Below are 25,795 nucleotides of genomic sequence, written 5' to 3' on the forward strand. Positions count from 1 at the left end.
GTATAGCCCACAAAGGTCTCCACCACAGCACAAACCAAGGGGGGGCGCCAACCCAGACAGGAAGATCACGTCAGTAACTCAACCCACTCAAGTGACGCACCCCTCCTAGGGACGGCATGAAAGAGCACCAGCAAGCCAGTGACTCAGCCCCTGTAACAGGGTTAGAGGCAGAGAATCCCAGTGGAGAGAGGGGAACCGGCCTGGCAGAGACAGCAAGGGCGGTTCGTTGCTCCAGAGCCTTTCCGTTCACCTTCACACTCCTGGGCCAGGCTACACTCAATCATATGACCTACTGAAGAGATAAGTCTTCAGTAAAGACTTAAAGGTTGAGACCGAGTCTGCGTCTCTCACATGGGTAGGCAGACTGTTCCATAAAAATGGAGATCTATAGGAGAAAGCCCTGCCTCCCGCTGTTTGCTTAGAAATTCTAGGGACAATTAGGAGGCCTGCGTCTTGTGACCGTAGCGTACGTATTGGTATGTACGGCAGGACCAACTCGGAAAGATAGGTAGGAGCAAGCCCATGTAACGCTTTATAGGTTAACAGTAAAACCTTGAAATCAGCCCTTGCCTTAACAGGAAGCCAGTGTAGGGAAGCTAGCACTGGAGTAATATGATCAAATTTCTTGGTTCTAGTCAGGATTCTAGCAGCCGTATTTAGCACTAACTGAAGTTTATTTAGTGCTTTATCCGGGTAGCCGGAAAGTAGAGCATTGCAGTAGTCTAACCTAGAAGTAACAAATGCATGGATTAATTTTTCTGCATCATTTTTGGACAGAAAATTTCTGATTTTTGCAATGTTACGTAGATGGAAAAAAGCTGTCCTTGAAACAGTCTTGATATGTTCGTCAAAAGAGAGATCAGGGTCAAGAGTAACGCCGAGGTCCTTCACAGTTTTATTTGAGACGACTTTACAACCATCAAGATGAATTGTCAGATTTAACAGAAGATCTCTTTGTTTCTTGGGACCTAGAACAAGCATCTCTGTTTTGTCCGAGTTTAAAAGTAGAAAGTTTTCAGCCATCCACTTCCTTATGTCTGAAACACAGGCTTCTAGCGAGGGCAATTTTGGGGCTTCACCATGTTTCATTGAAATGTACAGCTGTGTGTCATCCGCATAGCAGTGAAAGTTAACATTATGTTTTCGAATAACATCCCCAAGAGGTAAAATATATAGTGAAAACAATAGTGGTCCTAAAACGGAACCTTGAGGAACACCGAAATGTACAGTTGATTTGTCAGAGGACAGACCATTCACAGAGACAAACTGATATCTTTCCGACAGGTAAGATCTAAACCAGGCCAGAACTTGTCCGTGTAGACCAATTTGGGTTTCCAGTCTCTCCAAAAGAATGTGGTGATCGATGGTGTCAAAGGCAGCACTAAGGTCTAGTAGCACGAGGACAGATGCAGAGCCTCGGTCTGACGCCATTAAAAGGTCATTTACCACCTTCACAAGTGCAGTCTCAGTGCTATGATGGGGTCTAAAACCAGACTGAAGCATTTCGTATACATTATTTGTCTTCAGAAAGGCAGTGAGTTGCTGCGCAACAGCTTTTTCTAAAATCTTTGAGAGGAATGGAAGATTCGATATAGGCCGATAGTTTTTTATATTTTCCGGGTCAAGGTTTGGCTTTTTCAAGAGAGGCTTTATCACTGCCACTTTTAGTGAGTTTGGTACACATCCGGTGGATAGAGAGCTGTTTATTATGTTCAACATAGGAGGGCCAAGCACAGGAAGCAGCTCCTTCAGCAGTTTAGTAGGAATAGGATCCAGTATGCAGCTTGAAGGTTTAGAGGCCATGATTATTTTCATCATTGTGTCAAGAGATATAGTACTAAAACACTTAAGTGTCTCTCCCGATCCCAGGCCCTCGCAGAGCTGTGCAGATCCAGGACAGCTAAGCCCTGGAGGAATACGCAGATTCAAAGAGGAGTCCGTAATTTGCTTTCTAATGGTCATGATCTTTTCCTCAAAGAAGTTCATGAATTTATTACTGCTGAAGTGAAAGCCATCCTCTCTTGGGGAATGCTGCTTTTTAGTTAGTTTCGCAACAGTATCAAAAATAAATTTTGGATTGTTCTTATTTTCCTCGATTAAGTTGGAAAAGTAGGATGAGCGAGCAGCAGTGAGGGCTCTTCGGTACTGCACGGTACTGTCTTTCCAAGCTAGTCGGAAGACTTCCAGTTTGGTGTGGCGCCATTTCCGTTCCAATTTCCTGGAAGCTTGCTTCAAAGCTCGGGTATTTTCTGTATACCAGGGAGCTAGTTTCTTATGACAAATGTTTTTCGTTTTTAGGGGTGCAACTGCATCTAGGGTATTGCGCAAGGTTAAATTGAGTTCCTCAGTTAGGTGGTTAACTGATTTTTGTCCTCTGACGTCCTTGGGTAGGCAGAAGGAGTCTGGAAGGGCATCAAGGAATTTTTGTGTTGTCTGAGAATTTATAGCACGACTTTTGATGCTCCTTGGTTGGGGTCTGAGCAGATTATTTGTTGCGATTGCAAACGTAATAAAATGGTGGTCCGATAGTCCAGGATTATGTGGAAAAACATTAAGATCTACAACATTTATTCCATGGGACAAAACTAGGTCCAGAGTATGACTGTGGCAGTGAGTAGGTCCAGAGACATGTTGGACAAAACCCACTGAGTCGATAATGGCTCCGAAAGACTTTTGGAGTGGGTCTGTGGACTTCTCCATGTGAATATTAAAATCACCAAAAATTAGAATATGATCTGCTATGACTACAAGGTCTGATAGGAATTCAGGAAACTCAGAGAGGAACGCTGTATATGGCCCAGGAGGCCTGTAAACAGTAGCTATAAAAAGTGATTGAGTAGGCTGCATAGATTTCATGACTAGAAGCTCAAAAGACGAAAACGCCATTTTTTTTTTTGTAAATTGAAATTTGCTATCGTAAATGTTAGCAACACCTCCGCCTTTGCGGGATGCACGGGGGATATGGTCACTAGTGTAACCAGGAGGTGAGGCCTCATTTAACACAGTAAATTCATCAGGCTTAAGCCATGTTTCAGTCAGGCCAATCACATCAAGATTATGATCAGTGATTAGTTCATTGACTATGACTGCCTTTGAAGTGAGGGATCTAACATTAAGTAACCCTATTTTGAGATGTGAGGTATCACGATCTCTTTCAATGATGGCAGGAATGGAGGAGGTCTTTATCCTAATAAGATTGCTAAGGCGAACACCGCCATGTTTAGTTTTGCCCAACCTAGGTCGAGGCACAGACACAGTCTCAATGGGTATGGCTGAGCTGACTACACTGACTGTGCTATTGGCAGACTCCACTAAGCTGGCAGGTTGGCTAACAGCCTGCTGCCTGGCCTGCACCCTATTTCATTGTGGGGCTAGAGGAGTTAGAGCCCTGTCTATGTTGGTAGATAAGATGAGAGCACCCCTCCAGCTAGGATGGAGTCCGTCACTCCTCAGCAGGTCAGGCTTGGTCCTGTTTGTGGGTGAGTCCCAGAAAGAGGGCCAATTATCTACAAATTCTATCTTTTGGGAGGGGCAGAAAACAGTTTTCAACCAGCGATTGAGTGCTGAGACTCTGCTGTAGAGCTCGTCACTCCCCCTAACTGGGAGGGGGCCAGAGACAATTACTCGATGCCGACACATCTTTCTAGCTGATTTACACGCTGAAGCTATGTTGCACTTGGTGACCTCTGACTGTTTCATCCTAACATCGTTGGTGCCGACGTGGATAACAATATCTCTATACTCTCTACACTCGCCAGATTTAGCTTTAGCCAGCACCATCTTTAGATTAGCCTTAACGTCGGTAGCCCTGCCCCCTGGTAAACAGTGTATGATCGCTGGGTGATTCGCTTTAAGTCTAATACTGCGGGTAATGGAGTCGCCAATGACTAGGGTTTTCAATTTGTCAGAGCTAATGGTGGGAGCCTTCGGCGTCTCAGACCCCGTAACGGGAGGAGTAGAGACAAGAGAAGACTCAGACTCAGACTCCGACTCGCTACATAATGGGGAGAACCGGTTGAAAGTTTCTGTCGGCTGAATGAGCGACACCGGTTGAGCATTCCAACAGCATTTCCCTCCAGAAGCCATGAGAAAGTTGTCCGGCTGTGGGGACTGTGCGGTGGGATTTATACTAACGTTACTATCTGTACTTACTGGTGGCACAGACGCTGTTTCTTCCTTTCCTACACTGAAATTACCCTTGCCTAACGATTGCGTCTGAAGCTGGGCTTGTAGCACAGCTATTCTCGCCGTAAGGCGATCGTTCTCCTGTATATTATGAGTACAGCGACTGCAATTAGAAGACATCATGTTAATGTTACTACTTAGCTTCGGCTGTTGAAGGTGTTGACGAACCATGTCCAGATAAAGCGTCCGGAGTGAAAAAGTTGAATGAGGGAAAAAAGTTGCGATGGAAAAAAACTAAAAATATAAACGGTAATTAAAAACAAAAACAAAACAAAAAAACGTAAAGTTGTCAGCTAGCAAAGTAAAGTTGGCAGCAAAACGCACAGCAACAAGAGCACAGCAACCCATCTGAGCCATGCGGCTCACCTCCTGGTCTGCCAGGACCTTATCTGCATTGGCTCTGACCATGATGCCTCCATTGGAGTCCTTTAAAGCCTCGCCGTCCTTATCAAGGCTGGAGGAAGTACACACCTCATCATCAGCAACCTCTTAATCTGCCTTTTCATCTTTCTCTTTCTTAGATGTTCTACTGGACGGTGACGTCTGACTGCCAGCAATTTCAGTGTGCTCATGGTGTTCATGATGCCTGTCAGTCAAATAATCAGTCAATCATTGACCAGAATCAAGCAAACTAAGGACGAGAACGGCCAACATGAGAAGTAATCTGCAAATGAACACTTAGAATGATTACTAGGTATTTTTTGTATTCATCCAGTTCGTCAGACATTTTAATCTAGAGTTGAATCGACTAACTAAATCTTACTCTTTCAGCCATCATCTGATCAAAGAGAGCAATTCATTGTTTGATTGGATTTATATATAGGGCCTTTCTTCCTGGATGCTCAAAGCGCTTCACATACATAGTAAGTTGATCACACCTCTTTGACCTCCGCTTCTCTGCGTACCTTCAGCTGCACCATGATCATGGCGTACTCCTCCTCCTTCTCCTTGGCCTCGGCCATGGTGGCCTCGTTCTGCTCAGCATGCGCTATGGCCACCACAGCTAGGATCAGGTTGATCAGGTAGAACGAGCACAGGAAGATCACCACCACAAAGAAAATCATGTAGGTTTTCCCGGCTGAGCGAAGAGTCTATGGGTAAGAGGGGAAAAACGGCCAGTTAACTCACCAGTAAACCGATATTCTGATATTATGTATCAATATCCCTGATGACACATAAGATTGCAATCTCTCAAATTCAAACCTGGTCTACCGGCTGATGTTACAGATGTAGATTTCAGGAAATATCAGGAGCAAATACATCTCTATGTCGTTGTCATCGAAGCACATGATGTAAACGCACCAGCTGGAGTAGATTTTCCCAGAAGTCCTGTGTCATGAGCTGAATTAGGGCAAGGTAGGCCCATCCAAAACTGTCGTAGTTTGTGTATCCATAGTTGGGATTCCTTCCGGCCTTCATACACGTGTATCCTTCAGGACATATTCTGTCAAAATGCCAATGAAGTGGCACAACAAATTGAATAGGACTTATGGTCTTCAGCATTCAAAGACATGTTGTATTTGAACTATGTTGAAATTCTTTGCACCATATATTGCATTATCAACAGAGAAAAGGTACGATTATAAAGCTACCCATATGCTCAACTCTGATATCCCAAAAAACCTACCCAGCATCAGAAGCGTTTCCACAAAGAAGAGGGTCTAACATTCCAGGAAGGAAGTAATGGTTCGCTGGAGGAAAACAGAGAAGGGACCTCCATTAGAGAGTGCATCAATTTGATATACAGTGCATTCGAAAATATTCAGCCTCTTTCACTTTTTCCACATTTTATTACTTTACCGCCTTATTCTAAAATGCATTAAATAGTGTTTTTCCCTCATCAATCTACACACACTGCCCCATAATGACAAAGCAAAACAGGTTTTTAGATTTTTCTTTGGCTAATTATAATTAAAAAAAAACATAAATATGACAGTTACATAAGTATTCAGACACTTTACTTTATTGAAGCCCCTTTAGCAGCAATTACAGCCTTGAGTCTATGACGCCACAAGCTTGGTACACCTGTATTTGGGGAGTTTCTCCCATTCTTCTCTACAGATCTGCATCACATCCGGCCGTGATTGGGAGTACCATAGGGCGGCGCACAAATGGCCCAGCATCGTCCGGGTTTGGCCGTCATTGTAAATAAGAATTTGTTCTTAAACTGGCTTGCCTAGTTAAATAAAGGTTAAATGAATAAATTAAATTAAAAAAGAAAGATCCTCTCAAGCTCTGTCAGGTTGGATGGGGAGCTGCACATCTATTTTCAGATCTCTCCAGAGATGTTCGATCATGTTCAAGTCCGGGCTCTGGCTGGGCCACTCAAGGACATTCAGAGACTTGTCCCAAACCCACTCCTGCATTGTCTTAGCTGTGTGCTTATGGTCATTGTCCTGTTGGAAGGTGAACCTTCGCCACAGTCTGGGGTTCTGAGCGCTCTGGAGCAGGTTTTCATTAAGGATCTCTCTGTACTTTGCTCCGTTCATATTTGCCTCAATCCTGACTAGTCTCCCAGTCCCTGCCACTGATAAACACCCCCACAACATGATGCTGCCACCACCATGCTTCATCTTAGGGACGGTGCCAGGTGTGACGCTTGGCATTCAGGCCAAAGAGTTTAATCTTGGTTTCATCAGACCAGAACATCTTGTTTCTCATGGTCTGAGAGTCTTTAGGTGCCCTTTGGCAAACTACAAGCGGGCTGTCATGTGCCTTCTACTGAGGAGTGGTTTCTGTCTGGCCACTCTACCATAATAGCCTGATTGGTGGAGTGCTGCAGAGATGGTTGTCTTTCTTGAAGGTTCTCCCATCTCCACAGTGGAACTCTGGAGCTCTGTGTGAGTGATCATCAAATTCTTGATCACCTCCCTGACCAGGGCCCTTCTCACCTGATTGCTCAGTTTGGCCGGGCGGCCAGCTCTAGGAAGAGTCTTGGTGATTCCAAACTTCTTCCATTTAAGAATGATGAAGGCCACTGTTCTTAGGGACCTTCAATGCTGCAGAAATGTTTTGCTACCCTTCCCCAGATCTGTGCCTCGATACAATCCTGTCTCGGAGCTCTAAGGAGAACTCCTTCGACCTCATTGCTTGGTTTTTGCTCTGACATGCACTGTCAATTGTGGAACCTTACATAGACAGATGAGTGCCTTTCCAAATCACGTTCAATCAATTGAATTTACCACAGGTGGACTCCAATCAAGTTGTAAAACCATCTCAAGGATGATCAATGGAAACAGGATACACCTGAGCTCAATTTCAAGTCTCATAGCAAAGGGTCTGAATACTTATGTAAATAAGGTATGTCTGTTTTTTCCAAAAATGTCAAGAAACCTGTTTTCGCTTTGTCATTATGTGTCACGACTTCCACCGAGGTCGGTCCCTCTCCTTGTTCGGGCGGCGTTCGGCGGTCGACGTCACCGGTCTTCTAGCCATCGCCGCTCCACCTTTCATTTTCCTTTTGTTTTGTTTTTCCGCACACCTGGTTCACATTCCCTCATCAGACTGAATGTATATTACCCTCTGTTCCCCCCATGTCTGTGTGTGGAATTGTTTGTTGTTACGTGTATGTGCACGTCAGACTGGTTTGCGCCGGGTTATGTCAACCCGTATTTGTTTAGTTTTCTTAGTGCCGTGTGTTTGTTCACCTTATTAACCTCTCTAGGATGAGAGTGGCGCTAGCGGCACTCCCCCCCCACCCCCACTGAAAAACCAGTGCCGCGAAATTCAAAAAAAAAATATTTTTTAAATATTTAACTTTCACACATTAAAGTCCAATACAGCTAATGAAAGACACAGATCTTGTGAATCCAGTCAACATGTCCGATTTTTAAAATGTTTTACAGGGAAGACACAATATGTAAAGATGTACATCTATTACCTAAAAACACATTAGCATAATCCACCATCTTTTATTTGTCCACCAACACCAGTAGCTATCACCAATTCGGCTAAACTAAGATATTTATAGCCCCTAACCAAGAAAAAAACTAATCAGATGACAGTCTGATAACATATTTATGGTATGGGATAGGTTTTGTTAGAAAAAAGTGCATATTTCAGGTAGATGGCATAGGTTACAATTGCACCCACCGTCACAAATGGAATAGAAAAACTACTTAGAGCAACGTGTTTACCTACTTACTAATCATCAAACATTTCGTAAAAATACACAGCATACACGAATCGAAAGACACAGATCCTGTGAATACAGACAATATTTCAGATTTTCTAAGTGTCTTACAGCGAAAACACAATAAATCGTTATATTAGCATAGCACATAGCACATAGCAGCCCAGCATTGATTCTAGCCAAAGTGAGCGATAAAAGTAAACATCGCCAAAATATATTAATTTTTTCACTAACCTTCTCAGAATTCTTCAGATGACACTCCTGTAACATCATATTACACAATCCATATAGAGTTTGATCGAAAATGTTTATATTTAGCCACCAAAATCATGGTTAGACAATGTGAAATGTAGCTCAGCTGGTCAGAAAAAGTCTGTGCGCCACTTAGACAGTGATCTACTCTTATACATAAATACTCATAAACGTGACTAAAAAATATAGGGTGGACAGGGATTGATAGACAATTTAATTCTTAATACAATCGCGGAATTACATTTTTTAAATTATCCTTACTTTTCAATACAGCTTGCGCCAAGCGAAGCTACGTCAAAAAACATGGCGTCCGAAGGCACTAACACTTTGACAGAAACACGATTTATCATAATAAAAATGTCCTACTTTGAGCTGTTCTTCCATCGGTATCTTGGGCAAAGGATCCTTTCTTGGGTCCAATCGTCTTTTGGTGGAAAGCTGTCCTCTTGCCATGTGGAAATGCCAACTGCGTTCGGGATGAACTGGAAGCGTGCCCAGCAATTCACAGCCTTTCAGAAATAAATGTCCCAAAATCGCACTAAACGGATATAAATTGCTATAAAACGCTTTAAATTAACTACCTTATGATGTTTTTAACTCCCATAACGAGTAGAAACATGACCCGAGTAATATTACTCCCTCCACTAATGCTTGGAACAGGTGCGGGTCGGTGCCCTCTATGCGCATGACGCAGCTCCAAAAGAGTGACTAGGCTCAGGGTTTTTTAATTTATAGTGCCTGTGAACGTGCAATCGACCCGATTCAAATCGTCATCACGTAAAGACATCCAGGGGAAGACGTAAGCAGTGTCCGTATAGTCATAGCAATAACAGTGGCCTTTTAACTGACTCCAGAACAGTGGCCAAAATTTCTGGAATCTGACTCCATGTCAGGGAAATTGCTGTAGAATGGGCTCTGTTCCACTTAGAGACAAAATTTCAACTCCTATAGAAACTATAGACTGTTTTCTATCCAATAATAATAATAATATGCATATTGTACGATCAAGAACTTTGTGGGAAGCCGTTTCAAAAAATTACACGATTAGCATAAATAGCCACAACAGCGCCCTCATCCCCAACAGGTTAAAGGGCTCCGTTTGCTACCCAATTATGCTCACCTGCGCCTGACTTCCTTGCAGCCAGTTACGCACACACTACATTATGGGTTATTGTGTGTAGATTTCTGAAAAATGTGTATTTATTTAATACATTTTAGAATAAGGCTGTAAGGTAACAAAATGTAGAAAAAGTCAAGGGGTCTGAATACTTTCCGAAGGCAGTGTACTTATATAAATGTATGTTTTTTACATATTTATATAGTTATTATATACAGTAATATCATATAGTACTGTGACAAAATCCCAACTAATAAATTTAACCTTTCTGGCGTAGGCAGACACCTCGACAACATTCGGTGAAATTGCAGAGCGACAAATTCAAAATACAGAAATAGTCATAATAAACATTCATAAAAATACAAGTGTTATACATCGGCTTAAAGATTAACTTCTTGTTAATCCAGCCACTTTGTCAGATTTCAAAAAGGCTGATTATCCATGTGATTATCTGAGGACAGCGCCATGCTTACAAAAGCATACAAACATTTTCCAACCAGGTAGAGGAGTCACGAAAGTCAGAAATAGCGATAAAATGAATCACTTACCTTTGAAGATCTTTATCTGGTTGCAGTCACAAGAGTCCCAGCTACACAATACATGTTTGTTTTGTTCGATAAAGTCCCTCTTTATATCCCAAAAACTCTGTTTTGTTGGCGCGTTTTGTTCAGTAATCCACTGGCTCAAAGGCGGTCAAAACATGCAGACGAATACATCCTACTAGTACCGGTAAAGTTCGTCAAAACATGTCAAACAATGTTTATAATTAATCCTCAGGTTGTCAATTGTCTAAATAATCAATAATATTTCAACCGGACAATAGCGTATTCAATAGAAAGGAAAAACAACGAAGGGCGCGCACTAAGCACAAACCAGCACTGCATGATTCTACAGTCCACTGAGAGAAAGGTCTCATTCTTCTTCATTTTTCAGAAAACAAGCCTGAAACAATGTCTAAAGACTAACCCATTAGATACTCTAGGCATTCAATTGAAAACTACCCACATCAAAAAAATCCCACTTCCTGGATGGATTTTCCTCAGGTTTTCGCCTGCCATATCAGTTCTGTTATACTCACAGACATTATTTTAACAGTTTTGGAAACTTTAGAGAGTTTTCTATCCCAATCCACCAATTATATACATACTGTAAGTGTCATGATAAATTCCCAATTAATATAATAGAATGGTTCATTAGGCCATTATCAACTCCCCTTCCACAAATCAATGTGCCATCAAAAGCCTGTCAATACCTTCATCGTTGATGTATGCCTTGAAGTCCCAGGTGCTGTTGCCGGTGCTTGCGCCATTGTAGCCCATAACGTCATTAAAACCATTAGCCATAGTGATGTTGCCCATGTAGGTGGAGTTGAAATGCCATTCACCAGGGGGCCAGTGAACACACTTCTGCTTCAGGGTTCCCATGAACATTTGCAGGCCGATCATAGCGAACACAGCCAGGCAGAACACTGTTAGGATCATCACATCAGCCAGCTTCTTCACTGACATGATCAGAGTCCCCACAATGGTCTTCAGACCTTAAAATAAATACAAAATAAACATTCAAATAATCTGTGACCTGTAAACTATTTGTTGAAGAATGAATAACACGACGTTGAGAATATTTGAGTGTGCTTGATATCCTTGTATGTCGTAATTAACAACCTTTTTTTTGATTGTGTACCTTGCAGGGCATTGTGCTTATAATATAATAACAGATGCCATTTACCAGAGGCTTTTATCCAAGGTGACTTACAGTAGAGGGCTGTAATACAAACCAAAACAACCCTCTGGTTGCTTGCACCGTACACTTACCATCTGAGCTACACTGGACCCAAAGCAGGTGTTCAAAAGCAAGTGGTGCAGTAAACAAACACACCCCAGTGGGATTTGGACCTTCTTATGTGACACGTACCGGGAATTAGAGTGATTAATTTAAGGGCTCGGAGTACACGGAACATCCTGAAGACAGACACGTTGCCCAGGTCAACAAACTCTGTGAGGTACCTGCCGAGCACAAAACATAACAACACAACCGCACATTAGAATGGAGGAGTTGACAGTTGATGCGTCAGTTGAACAAAAATCTGTTCCGTTTCATGGACTTTTAATCATCTACACTTAATTCAATACCATTGGCTCAGTTGTTATTCTAACATGGAGGATCAGAGGGTTGCTATGGTAAAATATATGGTTTAGCGGAGGATATATTTAGCTCAGGGCAACTATCGACTTCTAGAGCCAAATGGCAGTGTTATTTGTAAGCCGACGGCAGAAGGCAAGAGTGTGACTGGACCAGTAAGACACCATATGTGGAGATTTAGTTATGAAGTGGCATACGTCATGATGTGGATGTGACTCACACGCAAAAGTTTCACTGTTTGAAGAAGGATGACACTTACAAAAATACATTTGAAAGGAACAATCTGTTTCATATTTTGATAGTAGGATCCTTAACCCACTTATATGGACAGCCTACCAGGAACAGTGGGTTAACTGCCTTGTTCAGGGGCAGAACAACCTGATTTTTACCTTTTCAGCATGGGGATTGGATCCAGCAGCCTTTCGGTTACTGGCCCAACACTCTAACCGCTAGGCTACCTGCCGTACATGGCTGAAACTAGCCGGATGAACTTTATGGTGTTACTTTTCATCGGGGCTCCAAGGCCATATACAGTACAGTATCTGCCCCTCATATACAGTACTCTGTCTGCCACTCATAAGTCAGAGTGCAGCAATTTGGAGCACCACAGACCTTTAGTCACTTGGTACTGGGACAAAGAAAGACGGGGAAGGAGGTGAACACCTATAAATAGACCCGGAGTGTGGTGTGTGACCTTCCTTTGCAAGTGAACAAATATTTTAATTCAATGAGGCTCCATGATAAAGCGAGGCAGGTAGTGTAGAAGGGAATTATGGAGAGAGGAAGAGTGAGAGAGAGGGATGGAGAGATATACAGTGGGGAGAACAAGTATTTGACACACTGCAGATTTTGCAGGTTTTCCTACTTACAAAGCATGTAGAGGTCTGTAATTTTTATCATAGGTACACTTCAACTGTGAGAGACGGAATCTAAAACAAAAATCCAGAAAATCACATTGTATGATTTTTAAGTAATTCATTTGCATTTTATTGCATGACATAAGTATTTGATACTTCAAAAAAGCAGAACTTAATATTTGGTACAGAAACCTTTGTTTGCAATTACAGAGATCATACGTTTCCTGTAGTTCTTGACCAGGTTTGCACACACTGCAGCAGGGATTTTGGCCCACTCCTCCATACAGACCTTCTCCAGATCCTTCAGGTTTCGGGGCTGTCGCTGGGCAATACGGACTTTCAGCTCCCTCCAAAGATTTTCTATTGGGTTCAGGTCTGGAGACTGGCTAGGCCACTCCAGGACCTTGAGATGCATCTTACGGAGCCACTCCTTAGTTGCCCTGGCTGTGTGTTTTGGGTCGTTGTCATGCTGGAAGACCCAGCCACGACCCATCTTCAATGCTCTTACTGAGGGAAGGAGGTTGTTGGCCAAGATCTCGCGATACATGGCCCCACCCATCCTCCCCTCAATACGATGCAGTCGTCCTGTCCCCTTTGCAGAAAAGCATCCCCAAAGAATGATGTTTCCACCTCCATGCTTCCCAGTTGGGAGGGTGTTCTTGGGGTTGTACTCATCCTTCTTCTTCCTCCAAACACGGCGAGTGGAGTTTAGACCAAAAAGCTATATTTTTGTCTCATCAGACCACATGACCTTCTCCCATTCCTCCTCTGGATCATCCAGATGATCATTGGCAAACTTCAGACGGGCCGGGACATGCGCTGGCTTGAGCAGGGGGACCTTGCGTGCGCTGCAGGATTTTAATCCATGACGGCGTAGTGTGTTACTAATGGTTTTCTTTGAGACTGTGGTCCCAGCTCTCTTCGGGTCATTGACCAGGTCCTGCCGTGTAGTTCTGGGCTGATCCCTCACCTTCCTCATGATCAATGATGCCCCACGAGGTGAGATCTTGCATGGAGCCCCAGACCGAGGGTGATTGACCATCATCTTGAACTTCTTCCATTTTCTAATACTTGCGCCAACAGTTGTTGCCTTCTCACCAAGCTGCTTGCCTATTGTCCTGTAGCCCATCCCAGCCTTGTGCAGGTCTACACTTTTATCCCTGATGTCCTTACACAGCTCTCTGGTCTTGGCCATTGTGGAGAGGATGGAGTCTGTTTGATTGAGTGTGTGGACAGGTGTCTTTTATACAGGTAACGAGTTCAAACAGGTGCAGTTAATACAGGTAATGAGTGGAGAACAGGAGGGCTTCTTAAAGAAAAACTAACAGGTCTGTGAGAGCCGGAATTCTTACTGGTTGTTAGGTGATCAAATACTTATGTCATGCAATAAAATGCAAATTAATTACTTAAAAATCATACAATGTGAATTTCTGGGTTTTTGTTTTAGATTCCGTCTCTCACAGTTGAAGTGTACCTATGATAAAAATGACAGACCTCTACATGCTTTGTAAGTAGGAAAACCTGCAAAATCGGCAGTGTATCAAATACTTGTTCTCCCCACTGTATGTTATATTTTAGTCATTTAGCAGATGCTCTTACCCAGAGCGATTTACCATTAGTACTCCTTAGCCAAACAAAATAAAACATAGCTGCTTAAAAGAAAAGGAAATACATGCAAGCTTTGCTATGTTTACTAAAGACTAGTCAATCTGAGTCACAGAGTTCACACTTTTAGCAAACTTCTGACCTTGGACAAGACACAGGGCAGGGAACATGCCCACAATAATGACAGGGAAGTGTCATGGTTGCAGAGAGTTCCATTTCAATCCAGTCAATTCGGGAAATGGATTGACATTCCATTCATGAATTAAACTTTTCCCAATATTTCGACATTGGTGAATACTGAATTTCACCTCATTTCCTGAATTGCCTGAGTTGAAATAGGACTCAACCTAAGGTGAGTGTACAGGTGTGAGGATCGGAGGCAGAGGGGACAAGTTCTTTCTAGGTGTTTTTCACCGGGTAAAGTTGTATTCTAGGTGGATTTGACCAGGTCGTGGACGTGGATGAGGAAGCAATCATCGTATTTGATGTAGTAGACAGAGGGTTTAGAGCGAGAGTACATGGGGTGCTGGGGCCTGGGGGAAGGAGAGGTAAGGAGCAGACATGGCCAGGGTCAAACTCATTACGCGATGTCCTTTGACCTTCCTGACCTTTGACCTTACTTCTTCACTCATGCACACAGACACACAAAGAAACACACGAATAGACACACACTCTAAATACCTGTCCCTGTGTCTAATGTTACTGGGCTGACAACTGACAGCAATCACTCTCCCAGTACTCACGTCATGCTGATCAAAATGAAATCCAGCCAGTTCCATGGATCTCGAAAGTATGTGAAATCTCCAACACAGAAGCCACTGGACAACACTTTAATTGTTGCCTCAACGGTATAGATACCAGTGAAAACATATCTGCAATACAAAAAGAGGGAGAGAGAGAGAAGCTTTATAAAATAGCTTTAGGTGAAATTTTGTAGTGGTCAAAATCACTCTCAATAATGTTATAGTTTTCAGAAAGCATTAATTATCTCCTATGTAGGTTTGAAACTTACTCAACAGTTTTACTCCATGCCGGAGGGTCACTCATCGTCATAAACGCACAGTTGGACATGACTGTCAACATGATGAGCATGCTAAACAAAGTACCCACATTAAGGAAATAACATGGAGTTACAATGGTATTCAAATCTAATTATATGAACCAATTTAATTAGTCAATTTTTTAAAGAACATTTTATTTTATTTATATCTTCTGATTCATATGCATATAGTAATCAGTAGTGGCTAATGGGCGACATACTTGATAATAAAAATCTTTAATAATAATAAAATCACATTAAAATAATCATTACCATTTCCCATATGGATCGAACGACGGCTTCTGATAAGAGTAGGGGGAGAGGTATGTTTCCTCATCAACAATTCATGGTGTACCGAAATTGAAAACATCTCGAGCTCCTGTTCATACTAAAACCCATTTTAATTAGATCAATTAAGTATGTTGTAACTGTTGCCAAATAATGACATTACCAAATATGGCTAAGGATGTGTGAGTAGGGTGACTCGCCAGAAGATAGCCCTATTTGGTAAAAGACCATGTCCTTATTATGGCAAGAACAGCTCAAATAAGCAAAGAGAAATGACAGTCCATCCTTACTTTAAGACATGAAGGTCAGTCAATCCGGAACATGCAAAGTGCAATCGCAAAAACCATCAAGTGCTATGATGAAACTGGCTCTCATCAGGACCGCCACAGGAAAGGAAGACCCAGAGTTCCCACTGCTGCAGAGGATAAGTTCATTAGAGTTACCAGCCTCAGAAATTGCAGCCCAAATAAATGCTTCACAGAGTTCAAGTAACAGACACATCTCAACATCAACTGTTCAGAGGAGACTGTGTGAATCAGGCCTTCGTGGTCTTATTGCTGCAAAGAAACCACTACTAAAGGACACCAATGGAGTCCAAATTTGAGTTTTTTTTTGTCCAAATTTGAGATTTTTGGATCCAACCGCCGTAATTTTGTGAGACACGGTGTGGGTGAACGGATGATCTCCGCATGTGTATTTCCCACCGTAAAGCAATTCAAGGCTACCACAGCCTCCTGCGGCGATACGTCATCCCATCAGGTTTGGAATTAGTGGGACTATCAGCCTGGAGGTGTTATGGTGTGGGGGTGCTTTGCTGGTGACACTGTCTGTGATTTATTTAGAATTCAAGGCTACCACAGCCTCCTGCAGCGATACACCATCCCATCTGGTTTGGAATTAGTGGACTTTTGTTTTTCAACAAGACAATGACCCAACACACCTCCAGGCTGTGTAAGGGCTATTTTACCAAGAAGGAGAGTGGTGGAGGGCTGCATCAGATGACGTGGCATCCACAATCCCCCGACCTCAACCTAATTGAGATAGTTTGGGATTCTTTTTTTTTTTTAACTTGGCAAGTCAGTTAAGAACAAATTCTTGTTCACAATGACAGCCTACTGGGGAACAGTGGTTAAACTGCCTTATTCAGGAGCAGAACAACAGATTTGTACCTTGTCAGCTCAGGGATTCAATCCAGCAACCTTTCAGTTATTGGCCCAACACTCTAACCACTAGGCTACCTGACACCCCAAGTCAAGGAGTGAAGGAAAAGCAGCCAACAAGTGCTCAGCATATGTGGGAACTCCTTCAAGACTGTTGGAAAAGCATTCCAGGTGAAGCTGGTTGAAAGAATGCCAGGCGTGTGCAAAGCTGTCACCAAGGCAAAGGGTGGCTTTTTGAAGAATCTGAAATATAAGATATATTTTGATTTGTTTAACACATTTTTTGGTTACTACATGATTCCATACGTGTTATTACATAGTTTTTGTCTTCACTATTATTCTAAATATAGAAAAAAAGTTAAAATTAAGAAAAACCCTTGAATGAGTAGGCGTTCTAAAACTTTTGACCGGTAGTTTAAATCAAATCAATGATGAGAGAATAGTCAACTGAACTGATAACTGACACAGACATGGTGGCGTAGCAGGAAGATCTGGATGCTGTGAACCATGAGGTTGTGAGTTCAAATCCCAGGTCAGGTGACATGTTGAATAATAATTACTGTATACACTGAGTGTACAAAACATTAAGGACACTTGCTCTTTCCATGACCTAGACTATCCAGGTGAAAGCTATGATCACTTATAGATGTCACTAGTAATATCCACTTCAATCAGTGTAGATTAAGGAGAGGAGACAGGTTAAAGAATGATTTTTAGGCCTTGTGGATTGTGTATGTGTGTCATTCAGAGAGTGAATTTGGCAAGACAAAATATTTAAGTGACTTTGACAGGGTGCCAGGCACACCAGTTTGTGTTAAGAACTGCAACGCTGCTGGGTTTTTCACACTCAACAGTTTCCTGTGTGTATCAAGGATGGTCCACTACCCAATGGACATCTAGCCAACTTGACACTGGGAAAACTGTGGGAAGCATTGGAGTTAACATGGGCCAGCATCCATGTTGAACGCTTTGGACACCTTGTAGAGTTCATGACCCCAATGAATTGAGACTATTCTGAGGGCAAAAGGTGGGGTGCATTCACATGAAACGTGTTTTTTATTTATTTTACCAGGTAAGTTGACTGAGAACACATTCTCATTTGCAGCAACAACCTGGGGAATAGTTACAGGGGAGAGGAGGGGGATGAATGAGCCAATTGTAAACTGGGGATTATTAGGTGACCGTGATGGTTGAGGGCCAGATTGGGAATTTAGCCAGGACACCGGGGTTAACACCCCTACTCTTACGATAAGTGCCATGGGATCTTTAATGACCTCAGAGAGTCAGGACACCCGTTTAACGTCCCATCCGAAAGACAGCACCCTACACAGAGCAGTGTCCCCAATCACTGCCCTGGGGCATTGGGATCTTTGTTTAGACCAGAGGAAAGAGTGCCTCCTACTGGCCCTCCAACACCACTTCCAGCAGCACCTGGTCTCCCATCCAGGGACTGACCAGGACCAACCCTGCTTAGCTTCAGAAGCAAGCCAGCAGTGGTATGCAGGGTGGTATGCTGTGTCTAGAACATTAATATTGTTTATACCATGGCATTGTTCAATTCTCCTTTCTGATTGGCTTGAATGACATTATAGAGCATACATTATTTCCCTATAAAGCACTGTATATTTTCACGGTAGAATTCAATGGCTATATGTCATTCTTACATGTTCTATATTTGAGCTGCTTTTGAAAGCAAAAGTCGAATTGAAAACAATATTGGTATTGTTGAATTCGATTTTCATAATAGCAAGCTAGGATTGATTGTTTGGTTAGCTAAACTAGCAAGTCTGTTTGTTTGGTTACCAAGCAACAACTGTAGCTATCTGGAAACTTGCTATCTACCTCAGTGAATGTTGAACACATTTCTACCAGCAAATGAACACGTCTCGTGGCAAATGTGTTCAATTATAGCCATGGTATAAAATGGATAATCAACTCGGGGCTCTATGCGTTCTCTGGAAAATAATGCAACTCCGTGGAAGGTATTTCCACGCCGTTCTTTATTTTCCATAGAACGCATAGCCCCTCGTTGATTATCCCTTACATATTCTAAGAACATGGCAACCATGTTCTGAGTATGTTTTGTGGGACATTGATGGAAAATTCTCCTAACCCTCAGAAAACTGGACAGGAATGTTCTTGCAACATCCCATAGAAACACATCTAAAACATTAACGTTAAATATTCTGTAACCACGTTTTTGATAAGTTCTGTTTGACATTAAGTGAATGTTCTCCTAACTTCACCACCAAAACATGGTAAAAGGGTTCTCAGAAGGTTTCTGCTAACATAAATTAAATGTTCCCTTGACCAACGGAAAACTGGACACTCAAACATCAGGGGAACATTACGGGTAATATTACAAGAACATTGTCTCTCCATAGAATTGTTAGCTGGGATGTATATAAAAACATCTGTGATGCGTATAAAGCCATACCACTTCCCCACTTCGGCCAATCAGATCACGTCTCTCTGTTCCTACTCCTTGACCTACAAGCAGCAACTCAAAAGGGAGACACCAACACAGAGAGTAGTGAGGCGCTGGACAGAGGAGGCAGATTGAATGCTGCAGGACTGTTTTGAGAATACTGGTTGGAAAATGTTCAAAGATTCATCCACTCAGGACTCATCCATTGACATTGACGAATATACAACGTCAGTCACAGGCTCCATTAGGAAATGTGTTGATGATGTTGTACCCACAATAACAATCCGGAAATACCCAAACCAAAACCCTGGATGAACGGAGATATCCGTACCATGCTGAGTGCCCGTACTGCAGCATTCAATGTTAGCAGAACAAACCCAGATGACTCGATGGCTTGCGACACGTACAAGGCAAGGTATGAGCACCGCGAATCCATTAGGGAAGCAAATAGACAATACAAAATGTAATTGATGTTCGGCAACTCAGACTCGTCAAGCAGGTGTCAAGAACTAGACTATCACGGACTACAAAGGCAAATCCAGCTGTGTGGTGCCCACCGAAGCCTCCATCCCAGTTGAGCTTAACACATTCTATGCTCGCTTCGAGGCAGACAATACCGATCCATCCAGGAAGAGTCTAGCTGCTCCGGACAACCAGGTGCATTCGCTCTCCGAGGCTGACGTGAGGAAAACTTTCAAAAGAGTGAATACTCTGGCCCAGATGGCATCACTGGCCGTATCCTCAGAGTGTGTACTGACCAGCTGGCGGGTGTCTTCTCTGACATCTTCGACATGTCTCTGTCCCAGGCTGTAGTCCCCACCTGCTTCAAGGAGACTACCATACGTCCCAGTGCCCAAGAAAAACAAGATGACATGCTCAAATGACTATCGCCCCATCACACTCAAGTGCTTCGAAAGGCTGGTCATGGCCCACATCAAGGCCAGCACACTGGACCCACTCCAATTTGCCAACCACTCCAGCAGATCCACAGAAGATGCCATTTCCATTGCTATTCACACGGCCGTAACACATCTGAACAACAGGAACACCTACGTGAGGATGCTGTTCAACACCTATTGTTCCCTCCAAGCTTGACATGACACCAAGCTCAGAGCTCTGGGTCTGGACACCACTCTCTGCAACTGGATGCTGGACTTCCCACAGACCACAGGCTGTGAGGATTGGAAACAACCCCTCCTCCACATTGACTCTTAACACAGGGGCCCCACAGGGGTGTGTCCTCAGCCCTCTACAGTACTCCCTGTTCACACACGACTGTGTGGCTTTGCACAACACCAATTCGCAATGCCAATGTCCTCTTCAAATACTACTGCTGCACCATCGAGAGCATCCTGACCGGTTGCATCACAGCCTGATACAGGATTCTCTCCATCCATGAGTGCAAGGCCTGACATCGAATAGTGAAGATGGCCTAGTGCTCCCACCCATCCAGGACACCTACTTGAAACGGTAATGAGGAACTCAAGCAGCGTCATCAAGGACCCCGCACACCCCAGCCACGAGCTGTTCACTCCCTTACTGTCGGGCACATGGTATCAGAGCATGAGGTCTGATACCAACAGGCTCAGATACAGTTTCTATCTACAGGCCATCAGACTGCTGAACACTTGAACTGGACTGACCACCTGCTCTGATTCTCCTCACCTTAGCACACATGCACACATGCACACGCACACACACACTATACTAGCACACTTCTTTGACTCTGAACATGCAGCAGGATGCTAAGTTATATTTATTTATCATGTTGATCCGTGAGGTACTTGTATTGAAAAGATATGAATGCATGAGAATTTTGATGGATCCTCTCCTGAGAATACTGAAGGGAGTCAGAATGTAGCAGGCAGGCTCAGCATTGAATCTGAAGATTGTGTTCCCTTTGGTGATGACAATAAAGGTCTGAAAAACAAGAAGTAAAGATTAGTGAAGAAGTATTTGAAGTCCAATATTATCTTTACTTTAATTGAATGTATTCATGTTTGTCTCAAGGATATTAGCAAAAAAGAGTTTGCATGAGTCATGTATTTCAATACATCAGTTATTGTTGTAATCAGAGAGCATTTACCCTCTGAATAATAACAATATAATAATATTATTTGGAATGTGTAAGTCTGTCAAAATACACATCTAATTTGAGCTTATTGTACAGGAAATAACTTTGTGATAATGTCTGGTTCTGTGGACACTCAGTCCTCAGGCTACTAAGGGACAGGGTCTGCAGTGCTCACTTTGTGTGATTTGTAGAAAGGATCCAGTTCCTCCAGGGGCGTGTTGAACAGCTCAGGTGGCGGGTCTCCGTAGATGAACGGCAGGATCTTGCCGGCCTCCAGGTAGACGGCTGGCTTTGGCAGGTCCTGCTCTGCCACCTCCGAAGAAGGTTAAAAAAAATATGATTACTAACACGTTACCATTTCTTACTAGCACTGATTTTGCGGATAGCAGCTATTTTAAAAGAACGTTTTACTTGCAATGGCTTGACTGTGATATGTGATCATTTGAACTACCTTATTTGAATCCACTGATTGTAAAGTCACTCTGGAATCTGGATAAGTGTCTGCTAAATGACTAAAATGTTAAATGTACCTCAATGTTCAGGGTCTTTTGTCTCTTCTGCTCCTTTGCTTCCTCGGCCATCCGCCTATCAATCTCCGCCAGCGACTCAAGGGTGAAGTGGCGGAACACTTCGGTGCCTGTGGGAGGGAGCAGGGCGACCATCTTGGCATTCTGCTGGGTGAGAGATGCAACCACACTGGGGTCTCTCAGCAGTGGGCTGTGAGTTGGAGGGATGGATCAGGAAGATGAAAAGATTTAGACACGAAAATGGAAGTTTAAAAAAATACATCTTTAAAATGCATTATTTAAAACAACATGTTTTGGCATATTGTTTCATAAGGGAATTTTATGGAGAGGGACAATTACACAGAGAAATGATTGGGTGAGGACACTGTGCAGCAGCTTCAGCTGAAATGTGAACTCAGACATGTGGGTCCTTTTCATGCATTCATCTGCACTTTTACAACAAGCCATGAAACCACTTCACAGAATCCTCTTCCCCTTTTGTCAATGGAAACTCCTTTCCATTGACAATACGACTTCTAAATAAAACTATTTTGAGAAAAACCAAGGCACTGTGGCTGGGGATACTACTTCACCGCCAAAGTCTAAGCGTAGCTAAGCGTAGACCTAAAAAGTTCAAGCCCCTTGGGTGCTGCCATATAGTTACATTAGAAGTGCCCATCCAAGAATGCTCAAGCTCATTGGCCACGGATAAAATTACATCAAATAGCATTATATGTACAGTAGCTAGAGTTGCAAAGGGTCGGAAACTTTCCGGTAAATTTCCATGGGATGTTAAGCCCGGGAATTTGGGGAATTTTGCTTAAATTCATCAAAAAAGTTTGCATATAACAATGAACCTTTTTTGTTGGATACACATAAGGCAATTCTAGGTATTGTTGCTATCCCCAATTCAATGGAACTGCAACCCTCTGCATGCACAGTGCATTGATCCATCACATGTGCGGTGCACTCTTCCATCACATGTACAGCTGATTCTCAAGATCTTGCACACTAAGGAGATGCTATTTAGCCCACGCTAGTACACTGTCTGAGCCAAGGACTACATGCTTTCTGGTAAGTTTTGATTACAATACTGGGTGGGGTGAATATATTTTATATGACATACATGATTTTGTGTTAAGTAGTAAATAGTAGCTTACAACAAAGTGTGTTTAAATCATTTCCAACTTGTTAACAATTTCATCTAGTTAGTTTTTGCTACCATGTGGGTTTTATCTCGCTTGAGCCTGCTAACTGAGGAGTGTTAATTAAACTGTTTCCATACATGTTTCATTTTAAAACATATCTTACAAAGGAGTTGTTTAATCTAGCTGCATAACTACTTATCTGTACATGGAATTGTATTTATTTATTTTTTCCTAATTTTTTCCTAGTCTTTATGGGAAAGTGCCATATCTGATGTGTGGAGACATTTCACTGCAGCTACTGTAGAAAGGAAAAGCTGTGTACATTTGTGTAATGAACACGAGGGGAGACAGAGTGCTGGTTTCAAGCGCAGGGCACAGCAGGTGTTTATTGCAAAGGACCACAGGAGGAGGCAGGTAGCTGGGTCCAGTGACAGGCAGAAGGTCATGCACAGGGGGTCCAAAAGGGCAACAGTACAGGCAGGGAGAAGGCTAGTAACGTAGTCCGGGAGATCAGGCAATAGGTAGATAACAGGAAATCCGGCTACAGTACAGGCAGGGAATAGGCAAAAGGCGTCGTTACTGAGGCAGGCAAAAACTATCATACGCGAGAGTAAATCACGGGAAAAACAGAGCTCTGAAAGACGTGTGTCACAAAACAAATACCTCACAGTGATGGGGTGCAAAGAACTGAACTAAATAGTGTGTGGTCATGACATACAGGTGTGTGAACAGGTGATTAGAATTCAGGTGATTGGGATCTGGGGAGTGAGCTGCGTTCAGGGGATCTAGGTGTTTGAGGGTGTGAGTTAGAAGCAGATGTTACAATTTTCACATACAGTGCCAAATCACATGTGAAGAATGCAACAAAGATGCAGAATCCTCTGGCCAAGTGCGTAAAGTTTCCTCAGCGCTCACAACAAGCAACCTCGGACAAAAGTCCCTCTACTTATTTTAGAGGTGAAAATGATGAATCAGACACCTTATCGATAGCAACAGCTCATGGTCCTCCTGGAATCAGAAGTTTTTTTGACTCAATGGAGGAACGTAGTCAGAGAAATGCTGATGAATGTCTTGCTCGAGCTGTATATGCAACTGGTTCACCTCTGATGCTCACAGGCAATGTGTATTAGAAGAGATTTCTTAATGTTCTTCGCCCAGCATATGCCCCTCCAACCAGACATGCTTTATCTACTAATTTGCTGGATGCAGAGTTCAACAGAGTTCAAGTAAAGGTCAAGCAAAGCATAGTGAAAGCAGACTGTATTGCAATCATCTCTGATGGGTGGTCGAATGTTCATGGGCAAGGAATAATTAACTACATCATCTCCACCCCTCAAACAGTATTCTACAAGAGCACAGACACAGGGACAACAGACACACTGGTCTCTACATTACAGATGAGCTGAAGGCAGCCATCAATGACCTTGGACCACAGAAGGTATTTGCACTGGTGACTGACAATGCTGCGAACATGAAGGCTGCTTGGTCTAAAGTGGAGGAGTCCTACCCTCACATCACACCCATTGGCTGTGCTGCTCATGCATTGAATCTGCTCCTCAAGGACATGGCACTACAAAAATGGATACACTCTACAAGAGAGCCAAGGAAATAGTTAGGTGTGTGAAGGATCGTCAAGTAATAGCAGCAATCTACCTCACCAAGCAAAGTGAGAAGAATAAGAGCAACACATTGAAGCTGCCCAGCAACACCCATTGGGGTGGTCTTGTCATCATGTTTGACAGTCTCCTGGTGGGGAAGGAGTCTCTCCAAGAAATGGCCATATCACAGTCTGCCGATATGGACAGCCCCATCTAAAGGATCCTCCTGGATGATGTATTTTGGGAGAGAGTGGTAAGCAGCCTGCAACTCCTGAAACCTACAGCAGTAGCCATTGCACTGATTGAGGGAGACAATGCCATCCATTCTGATGTTCAGACTCTGCTTGCAGATGTAAGAGAAGAAATCCATACAGCCCTGCCCACTTCACTGTGGCTCCAAGCAGAGGAAACTGCAGTTCTGAAATACATCAAAAAGCGTGAAGACTTCTGCCTGAAGCCCATACACGCCGCAGCGTACATGTTGGTCCCTAAGTATGTTGGCAAGAGCATCCTGTCTGATGCAGAGATCAACAAGGCCTATGGTCTCATCACTACCGTGTCTCGCCACCTTGGCCTGGATGAGGGCAAGGTTCTTGACAGTCTGGCGAAGTACACTTCCAAGCAAGTGCTTTGGGATGGAGATGCAATTTCACAGTCGTGCCAACATATATCATCAGCCATCTGGTGGAAGGGACTTTGTGGATCTGAGGCTCTTTCCCCTGTTGCCTCCACCATCCTCCAAATCCCACCAACATCAGCCGCCTCAGAGCGCAACTGGTCCTTGTTTGGGAACACACACCCCAAAGCACCCAACAGGATGACCAATACAAGGGTTGAAAGATTGGTGGCCATCCGGGCAAATTTTAGTATTTTTGAGGTTGACAACAAGCCATCCTCAACAGGGTTGGAAAGTGACAGTGAAGATGAGGCCTCAGAGTTTGATGTTCAAGAGGTGGACATCGAGGAGGTCCAGGGAGAAGACATGGAAGCCTGAGAGGAAGACATAATTTTACAGATGTATGTTGAAAATGTTTTTGGGAGATGCAATGGATCATTGGGGATCATTCCATTTTCCCTTTCTTTTGTCGTTCACTGAAACCATCCCATGTGAAGAGTCAACTCATTTAATTGAAGTTAAATTCGTAACTAAATTGATTTCTAAAATTTCTATTGGGAGGATTTAATAATTTGCCATTATGTCTACTTATGATAAGGTAAAAAGTTTATGCTTCTGTCTCCACATGATATGGTAAATATATCCAAT

At 43.1% G+C, this 25,795-nt stretch overlaps 1 protein-coding gene across 3 annotated transcripts in view; it reads right to left on the reverse strand.

The window, feature by feature from the left end:
- LOC139580699 (sodium channel protein type 4 subunit alpha B-like) overlaps positions 1 to 25,795 on the reverse strand; it is a 46,978-nt gene that overhangs the window by 18,985 nt on the left and 2,198 nt on the right. The window contains exons 2-11 of one of the 3 annotated variants that reach the window (XM_071409629.1): positions 21,810 to 21,996; positions 21,455 to 21,592; positions 21,007 to 21,125; positions 15,303 to 15,392; positions 15,034 to 15,162; positions 11,601 to 11,692; positions 10,939 to 11,223; positions 5,813 to 5,876; positions 5,488 to 5,629; positions 5,091 to 5,276 (exon numbers count right to left, since the gene is read on the reverse strand). In XM_071409629.1, the coding sequence (XP_071265730.1) occupies positions 5,091 to 5,276; positions 5,488 to 5,629; positions 5,813 to 5,876; positions 10,939 to 11,223; positions 11,601 to 11,692; positions 15,034 to 15,162; positions 15,303 to 15,392; positions 21,007 to 21,125; positions 21,455 to 21,592; positions 21,810 to 21,996 (1,432 nt within the window). Of the gene's footprint in view, positions 1 to 5,090; positions 5,277 to 5,487; positions 5,630 to 5,812; positions 5,877 to 10,938; positions 11,224 to 11,600; positions 11,693 to 15,033; positions 15,163 to 15,302; positions 15,393 to 15,602; positions 15,718 to 15,907; positions 16,040 to 16,786; positions 17,129 to 21,006; positions 21,126 to 21,454; positions 21,593 to 21,809; positions 21,997 to 25,795 lie in introns of those variants that run through there. The other 2 variants (XM_071409635.1, XM_071409642.1) reach the window with 2 other exon arrangements.

This window comes from Salvelinus alpinus, chromosome 1, assembly GCF_045679555.1.
Source record: "Salvelinus alpinus chromosome 1, SLU_Salpinus.1, whole genome shotgun sequence".
NCBI classification, from domain to species: Eukaryota; Metazoa; Chordata; class Actinopteri; order Salmoniformes; family Salmonidae; genus Salvelinus; species Salvelinus alpinus.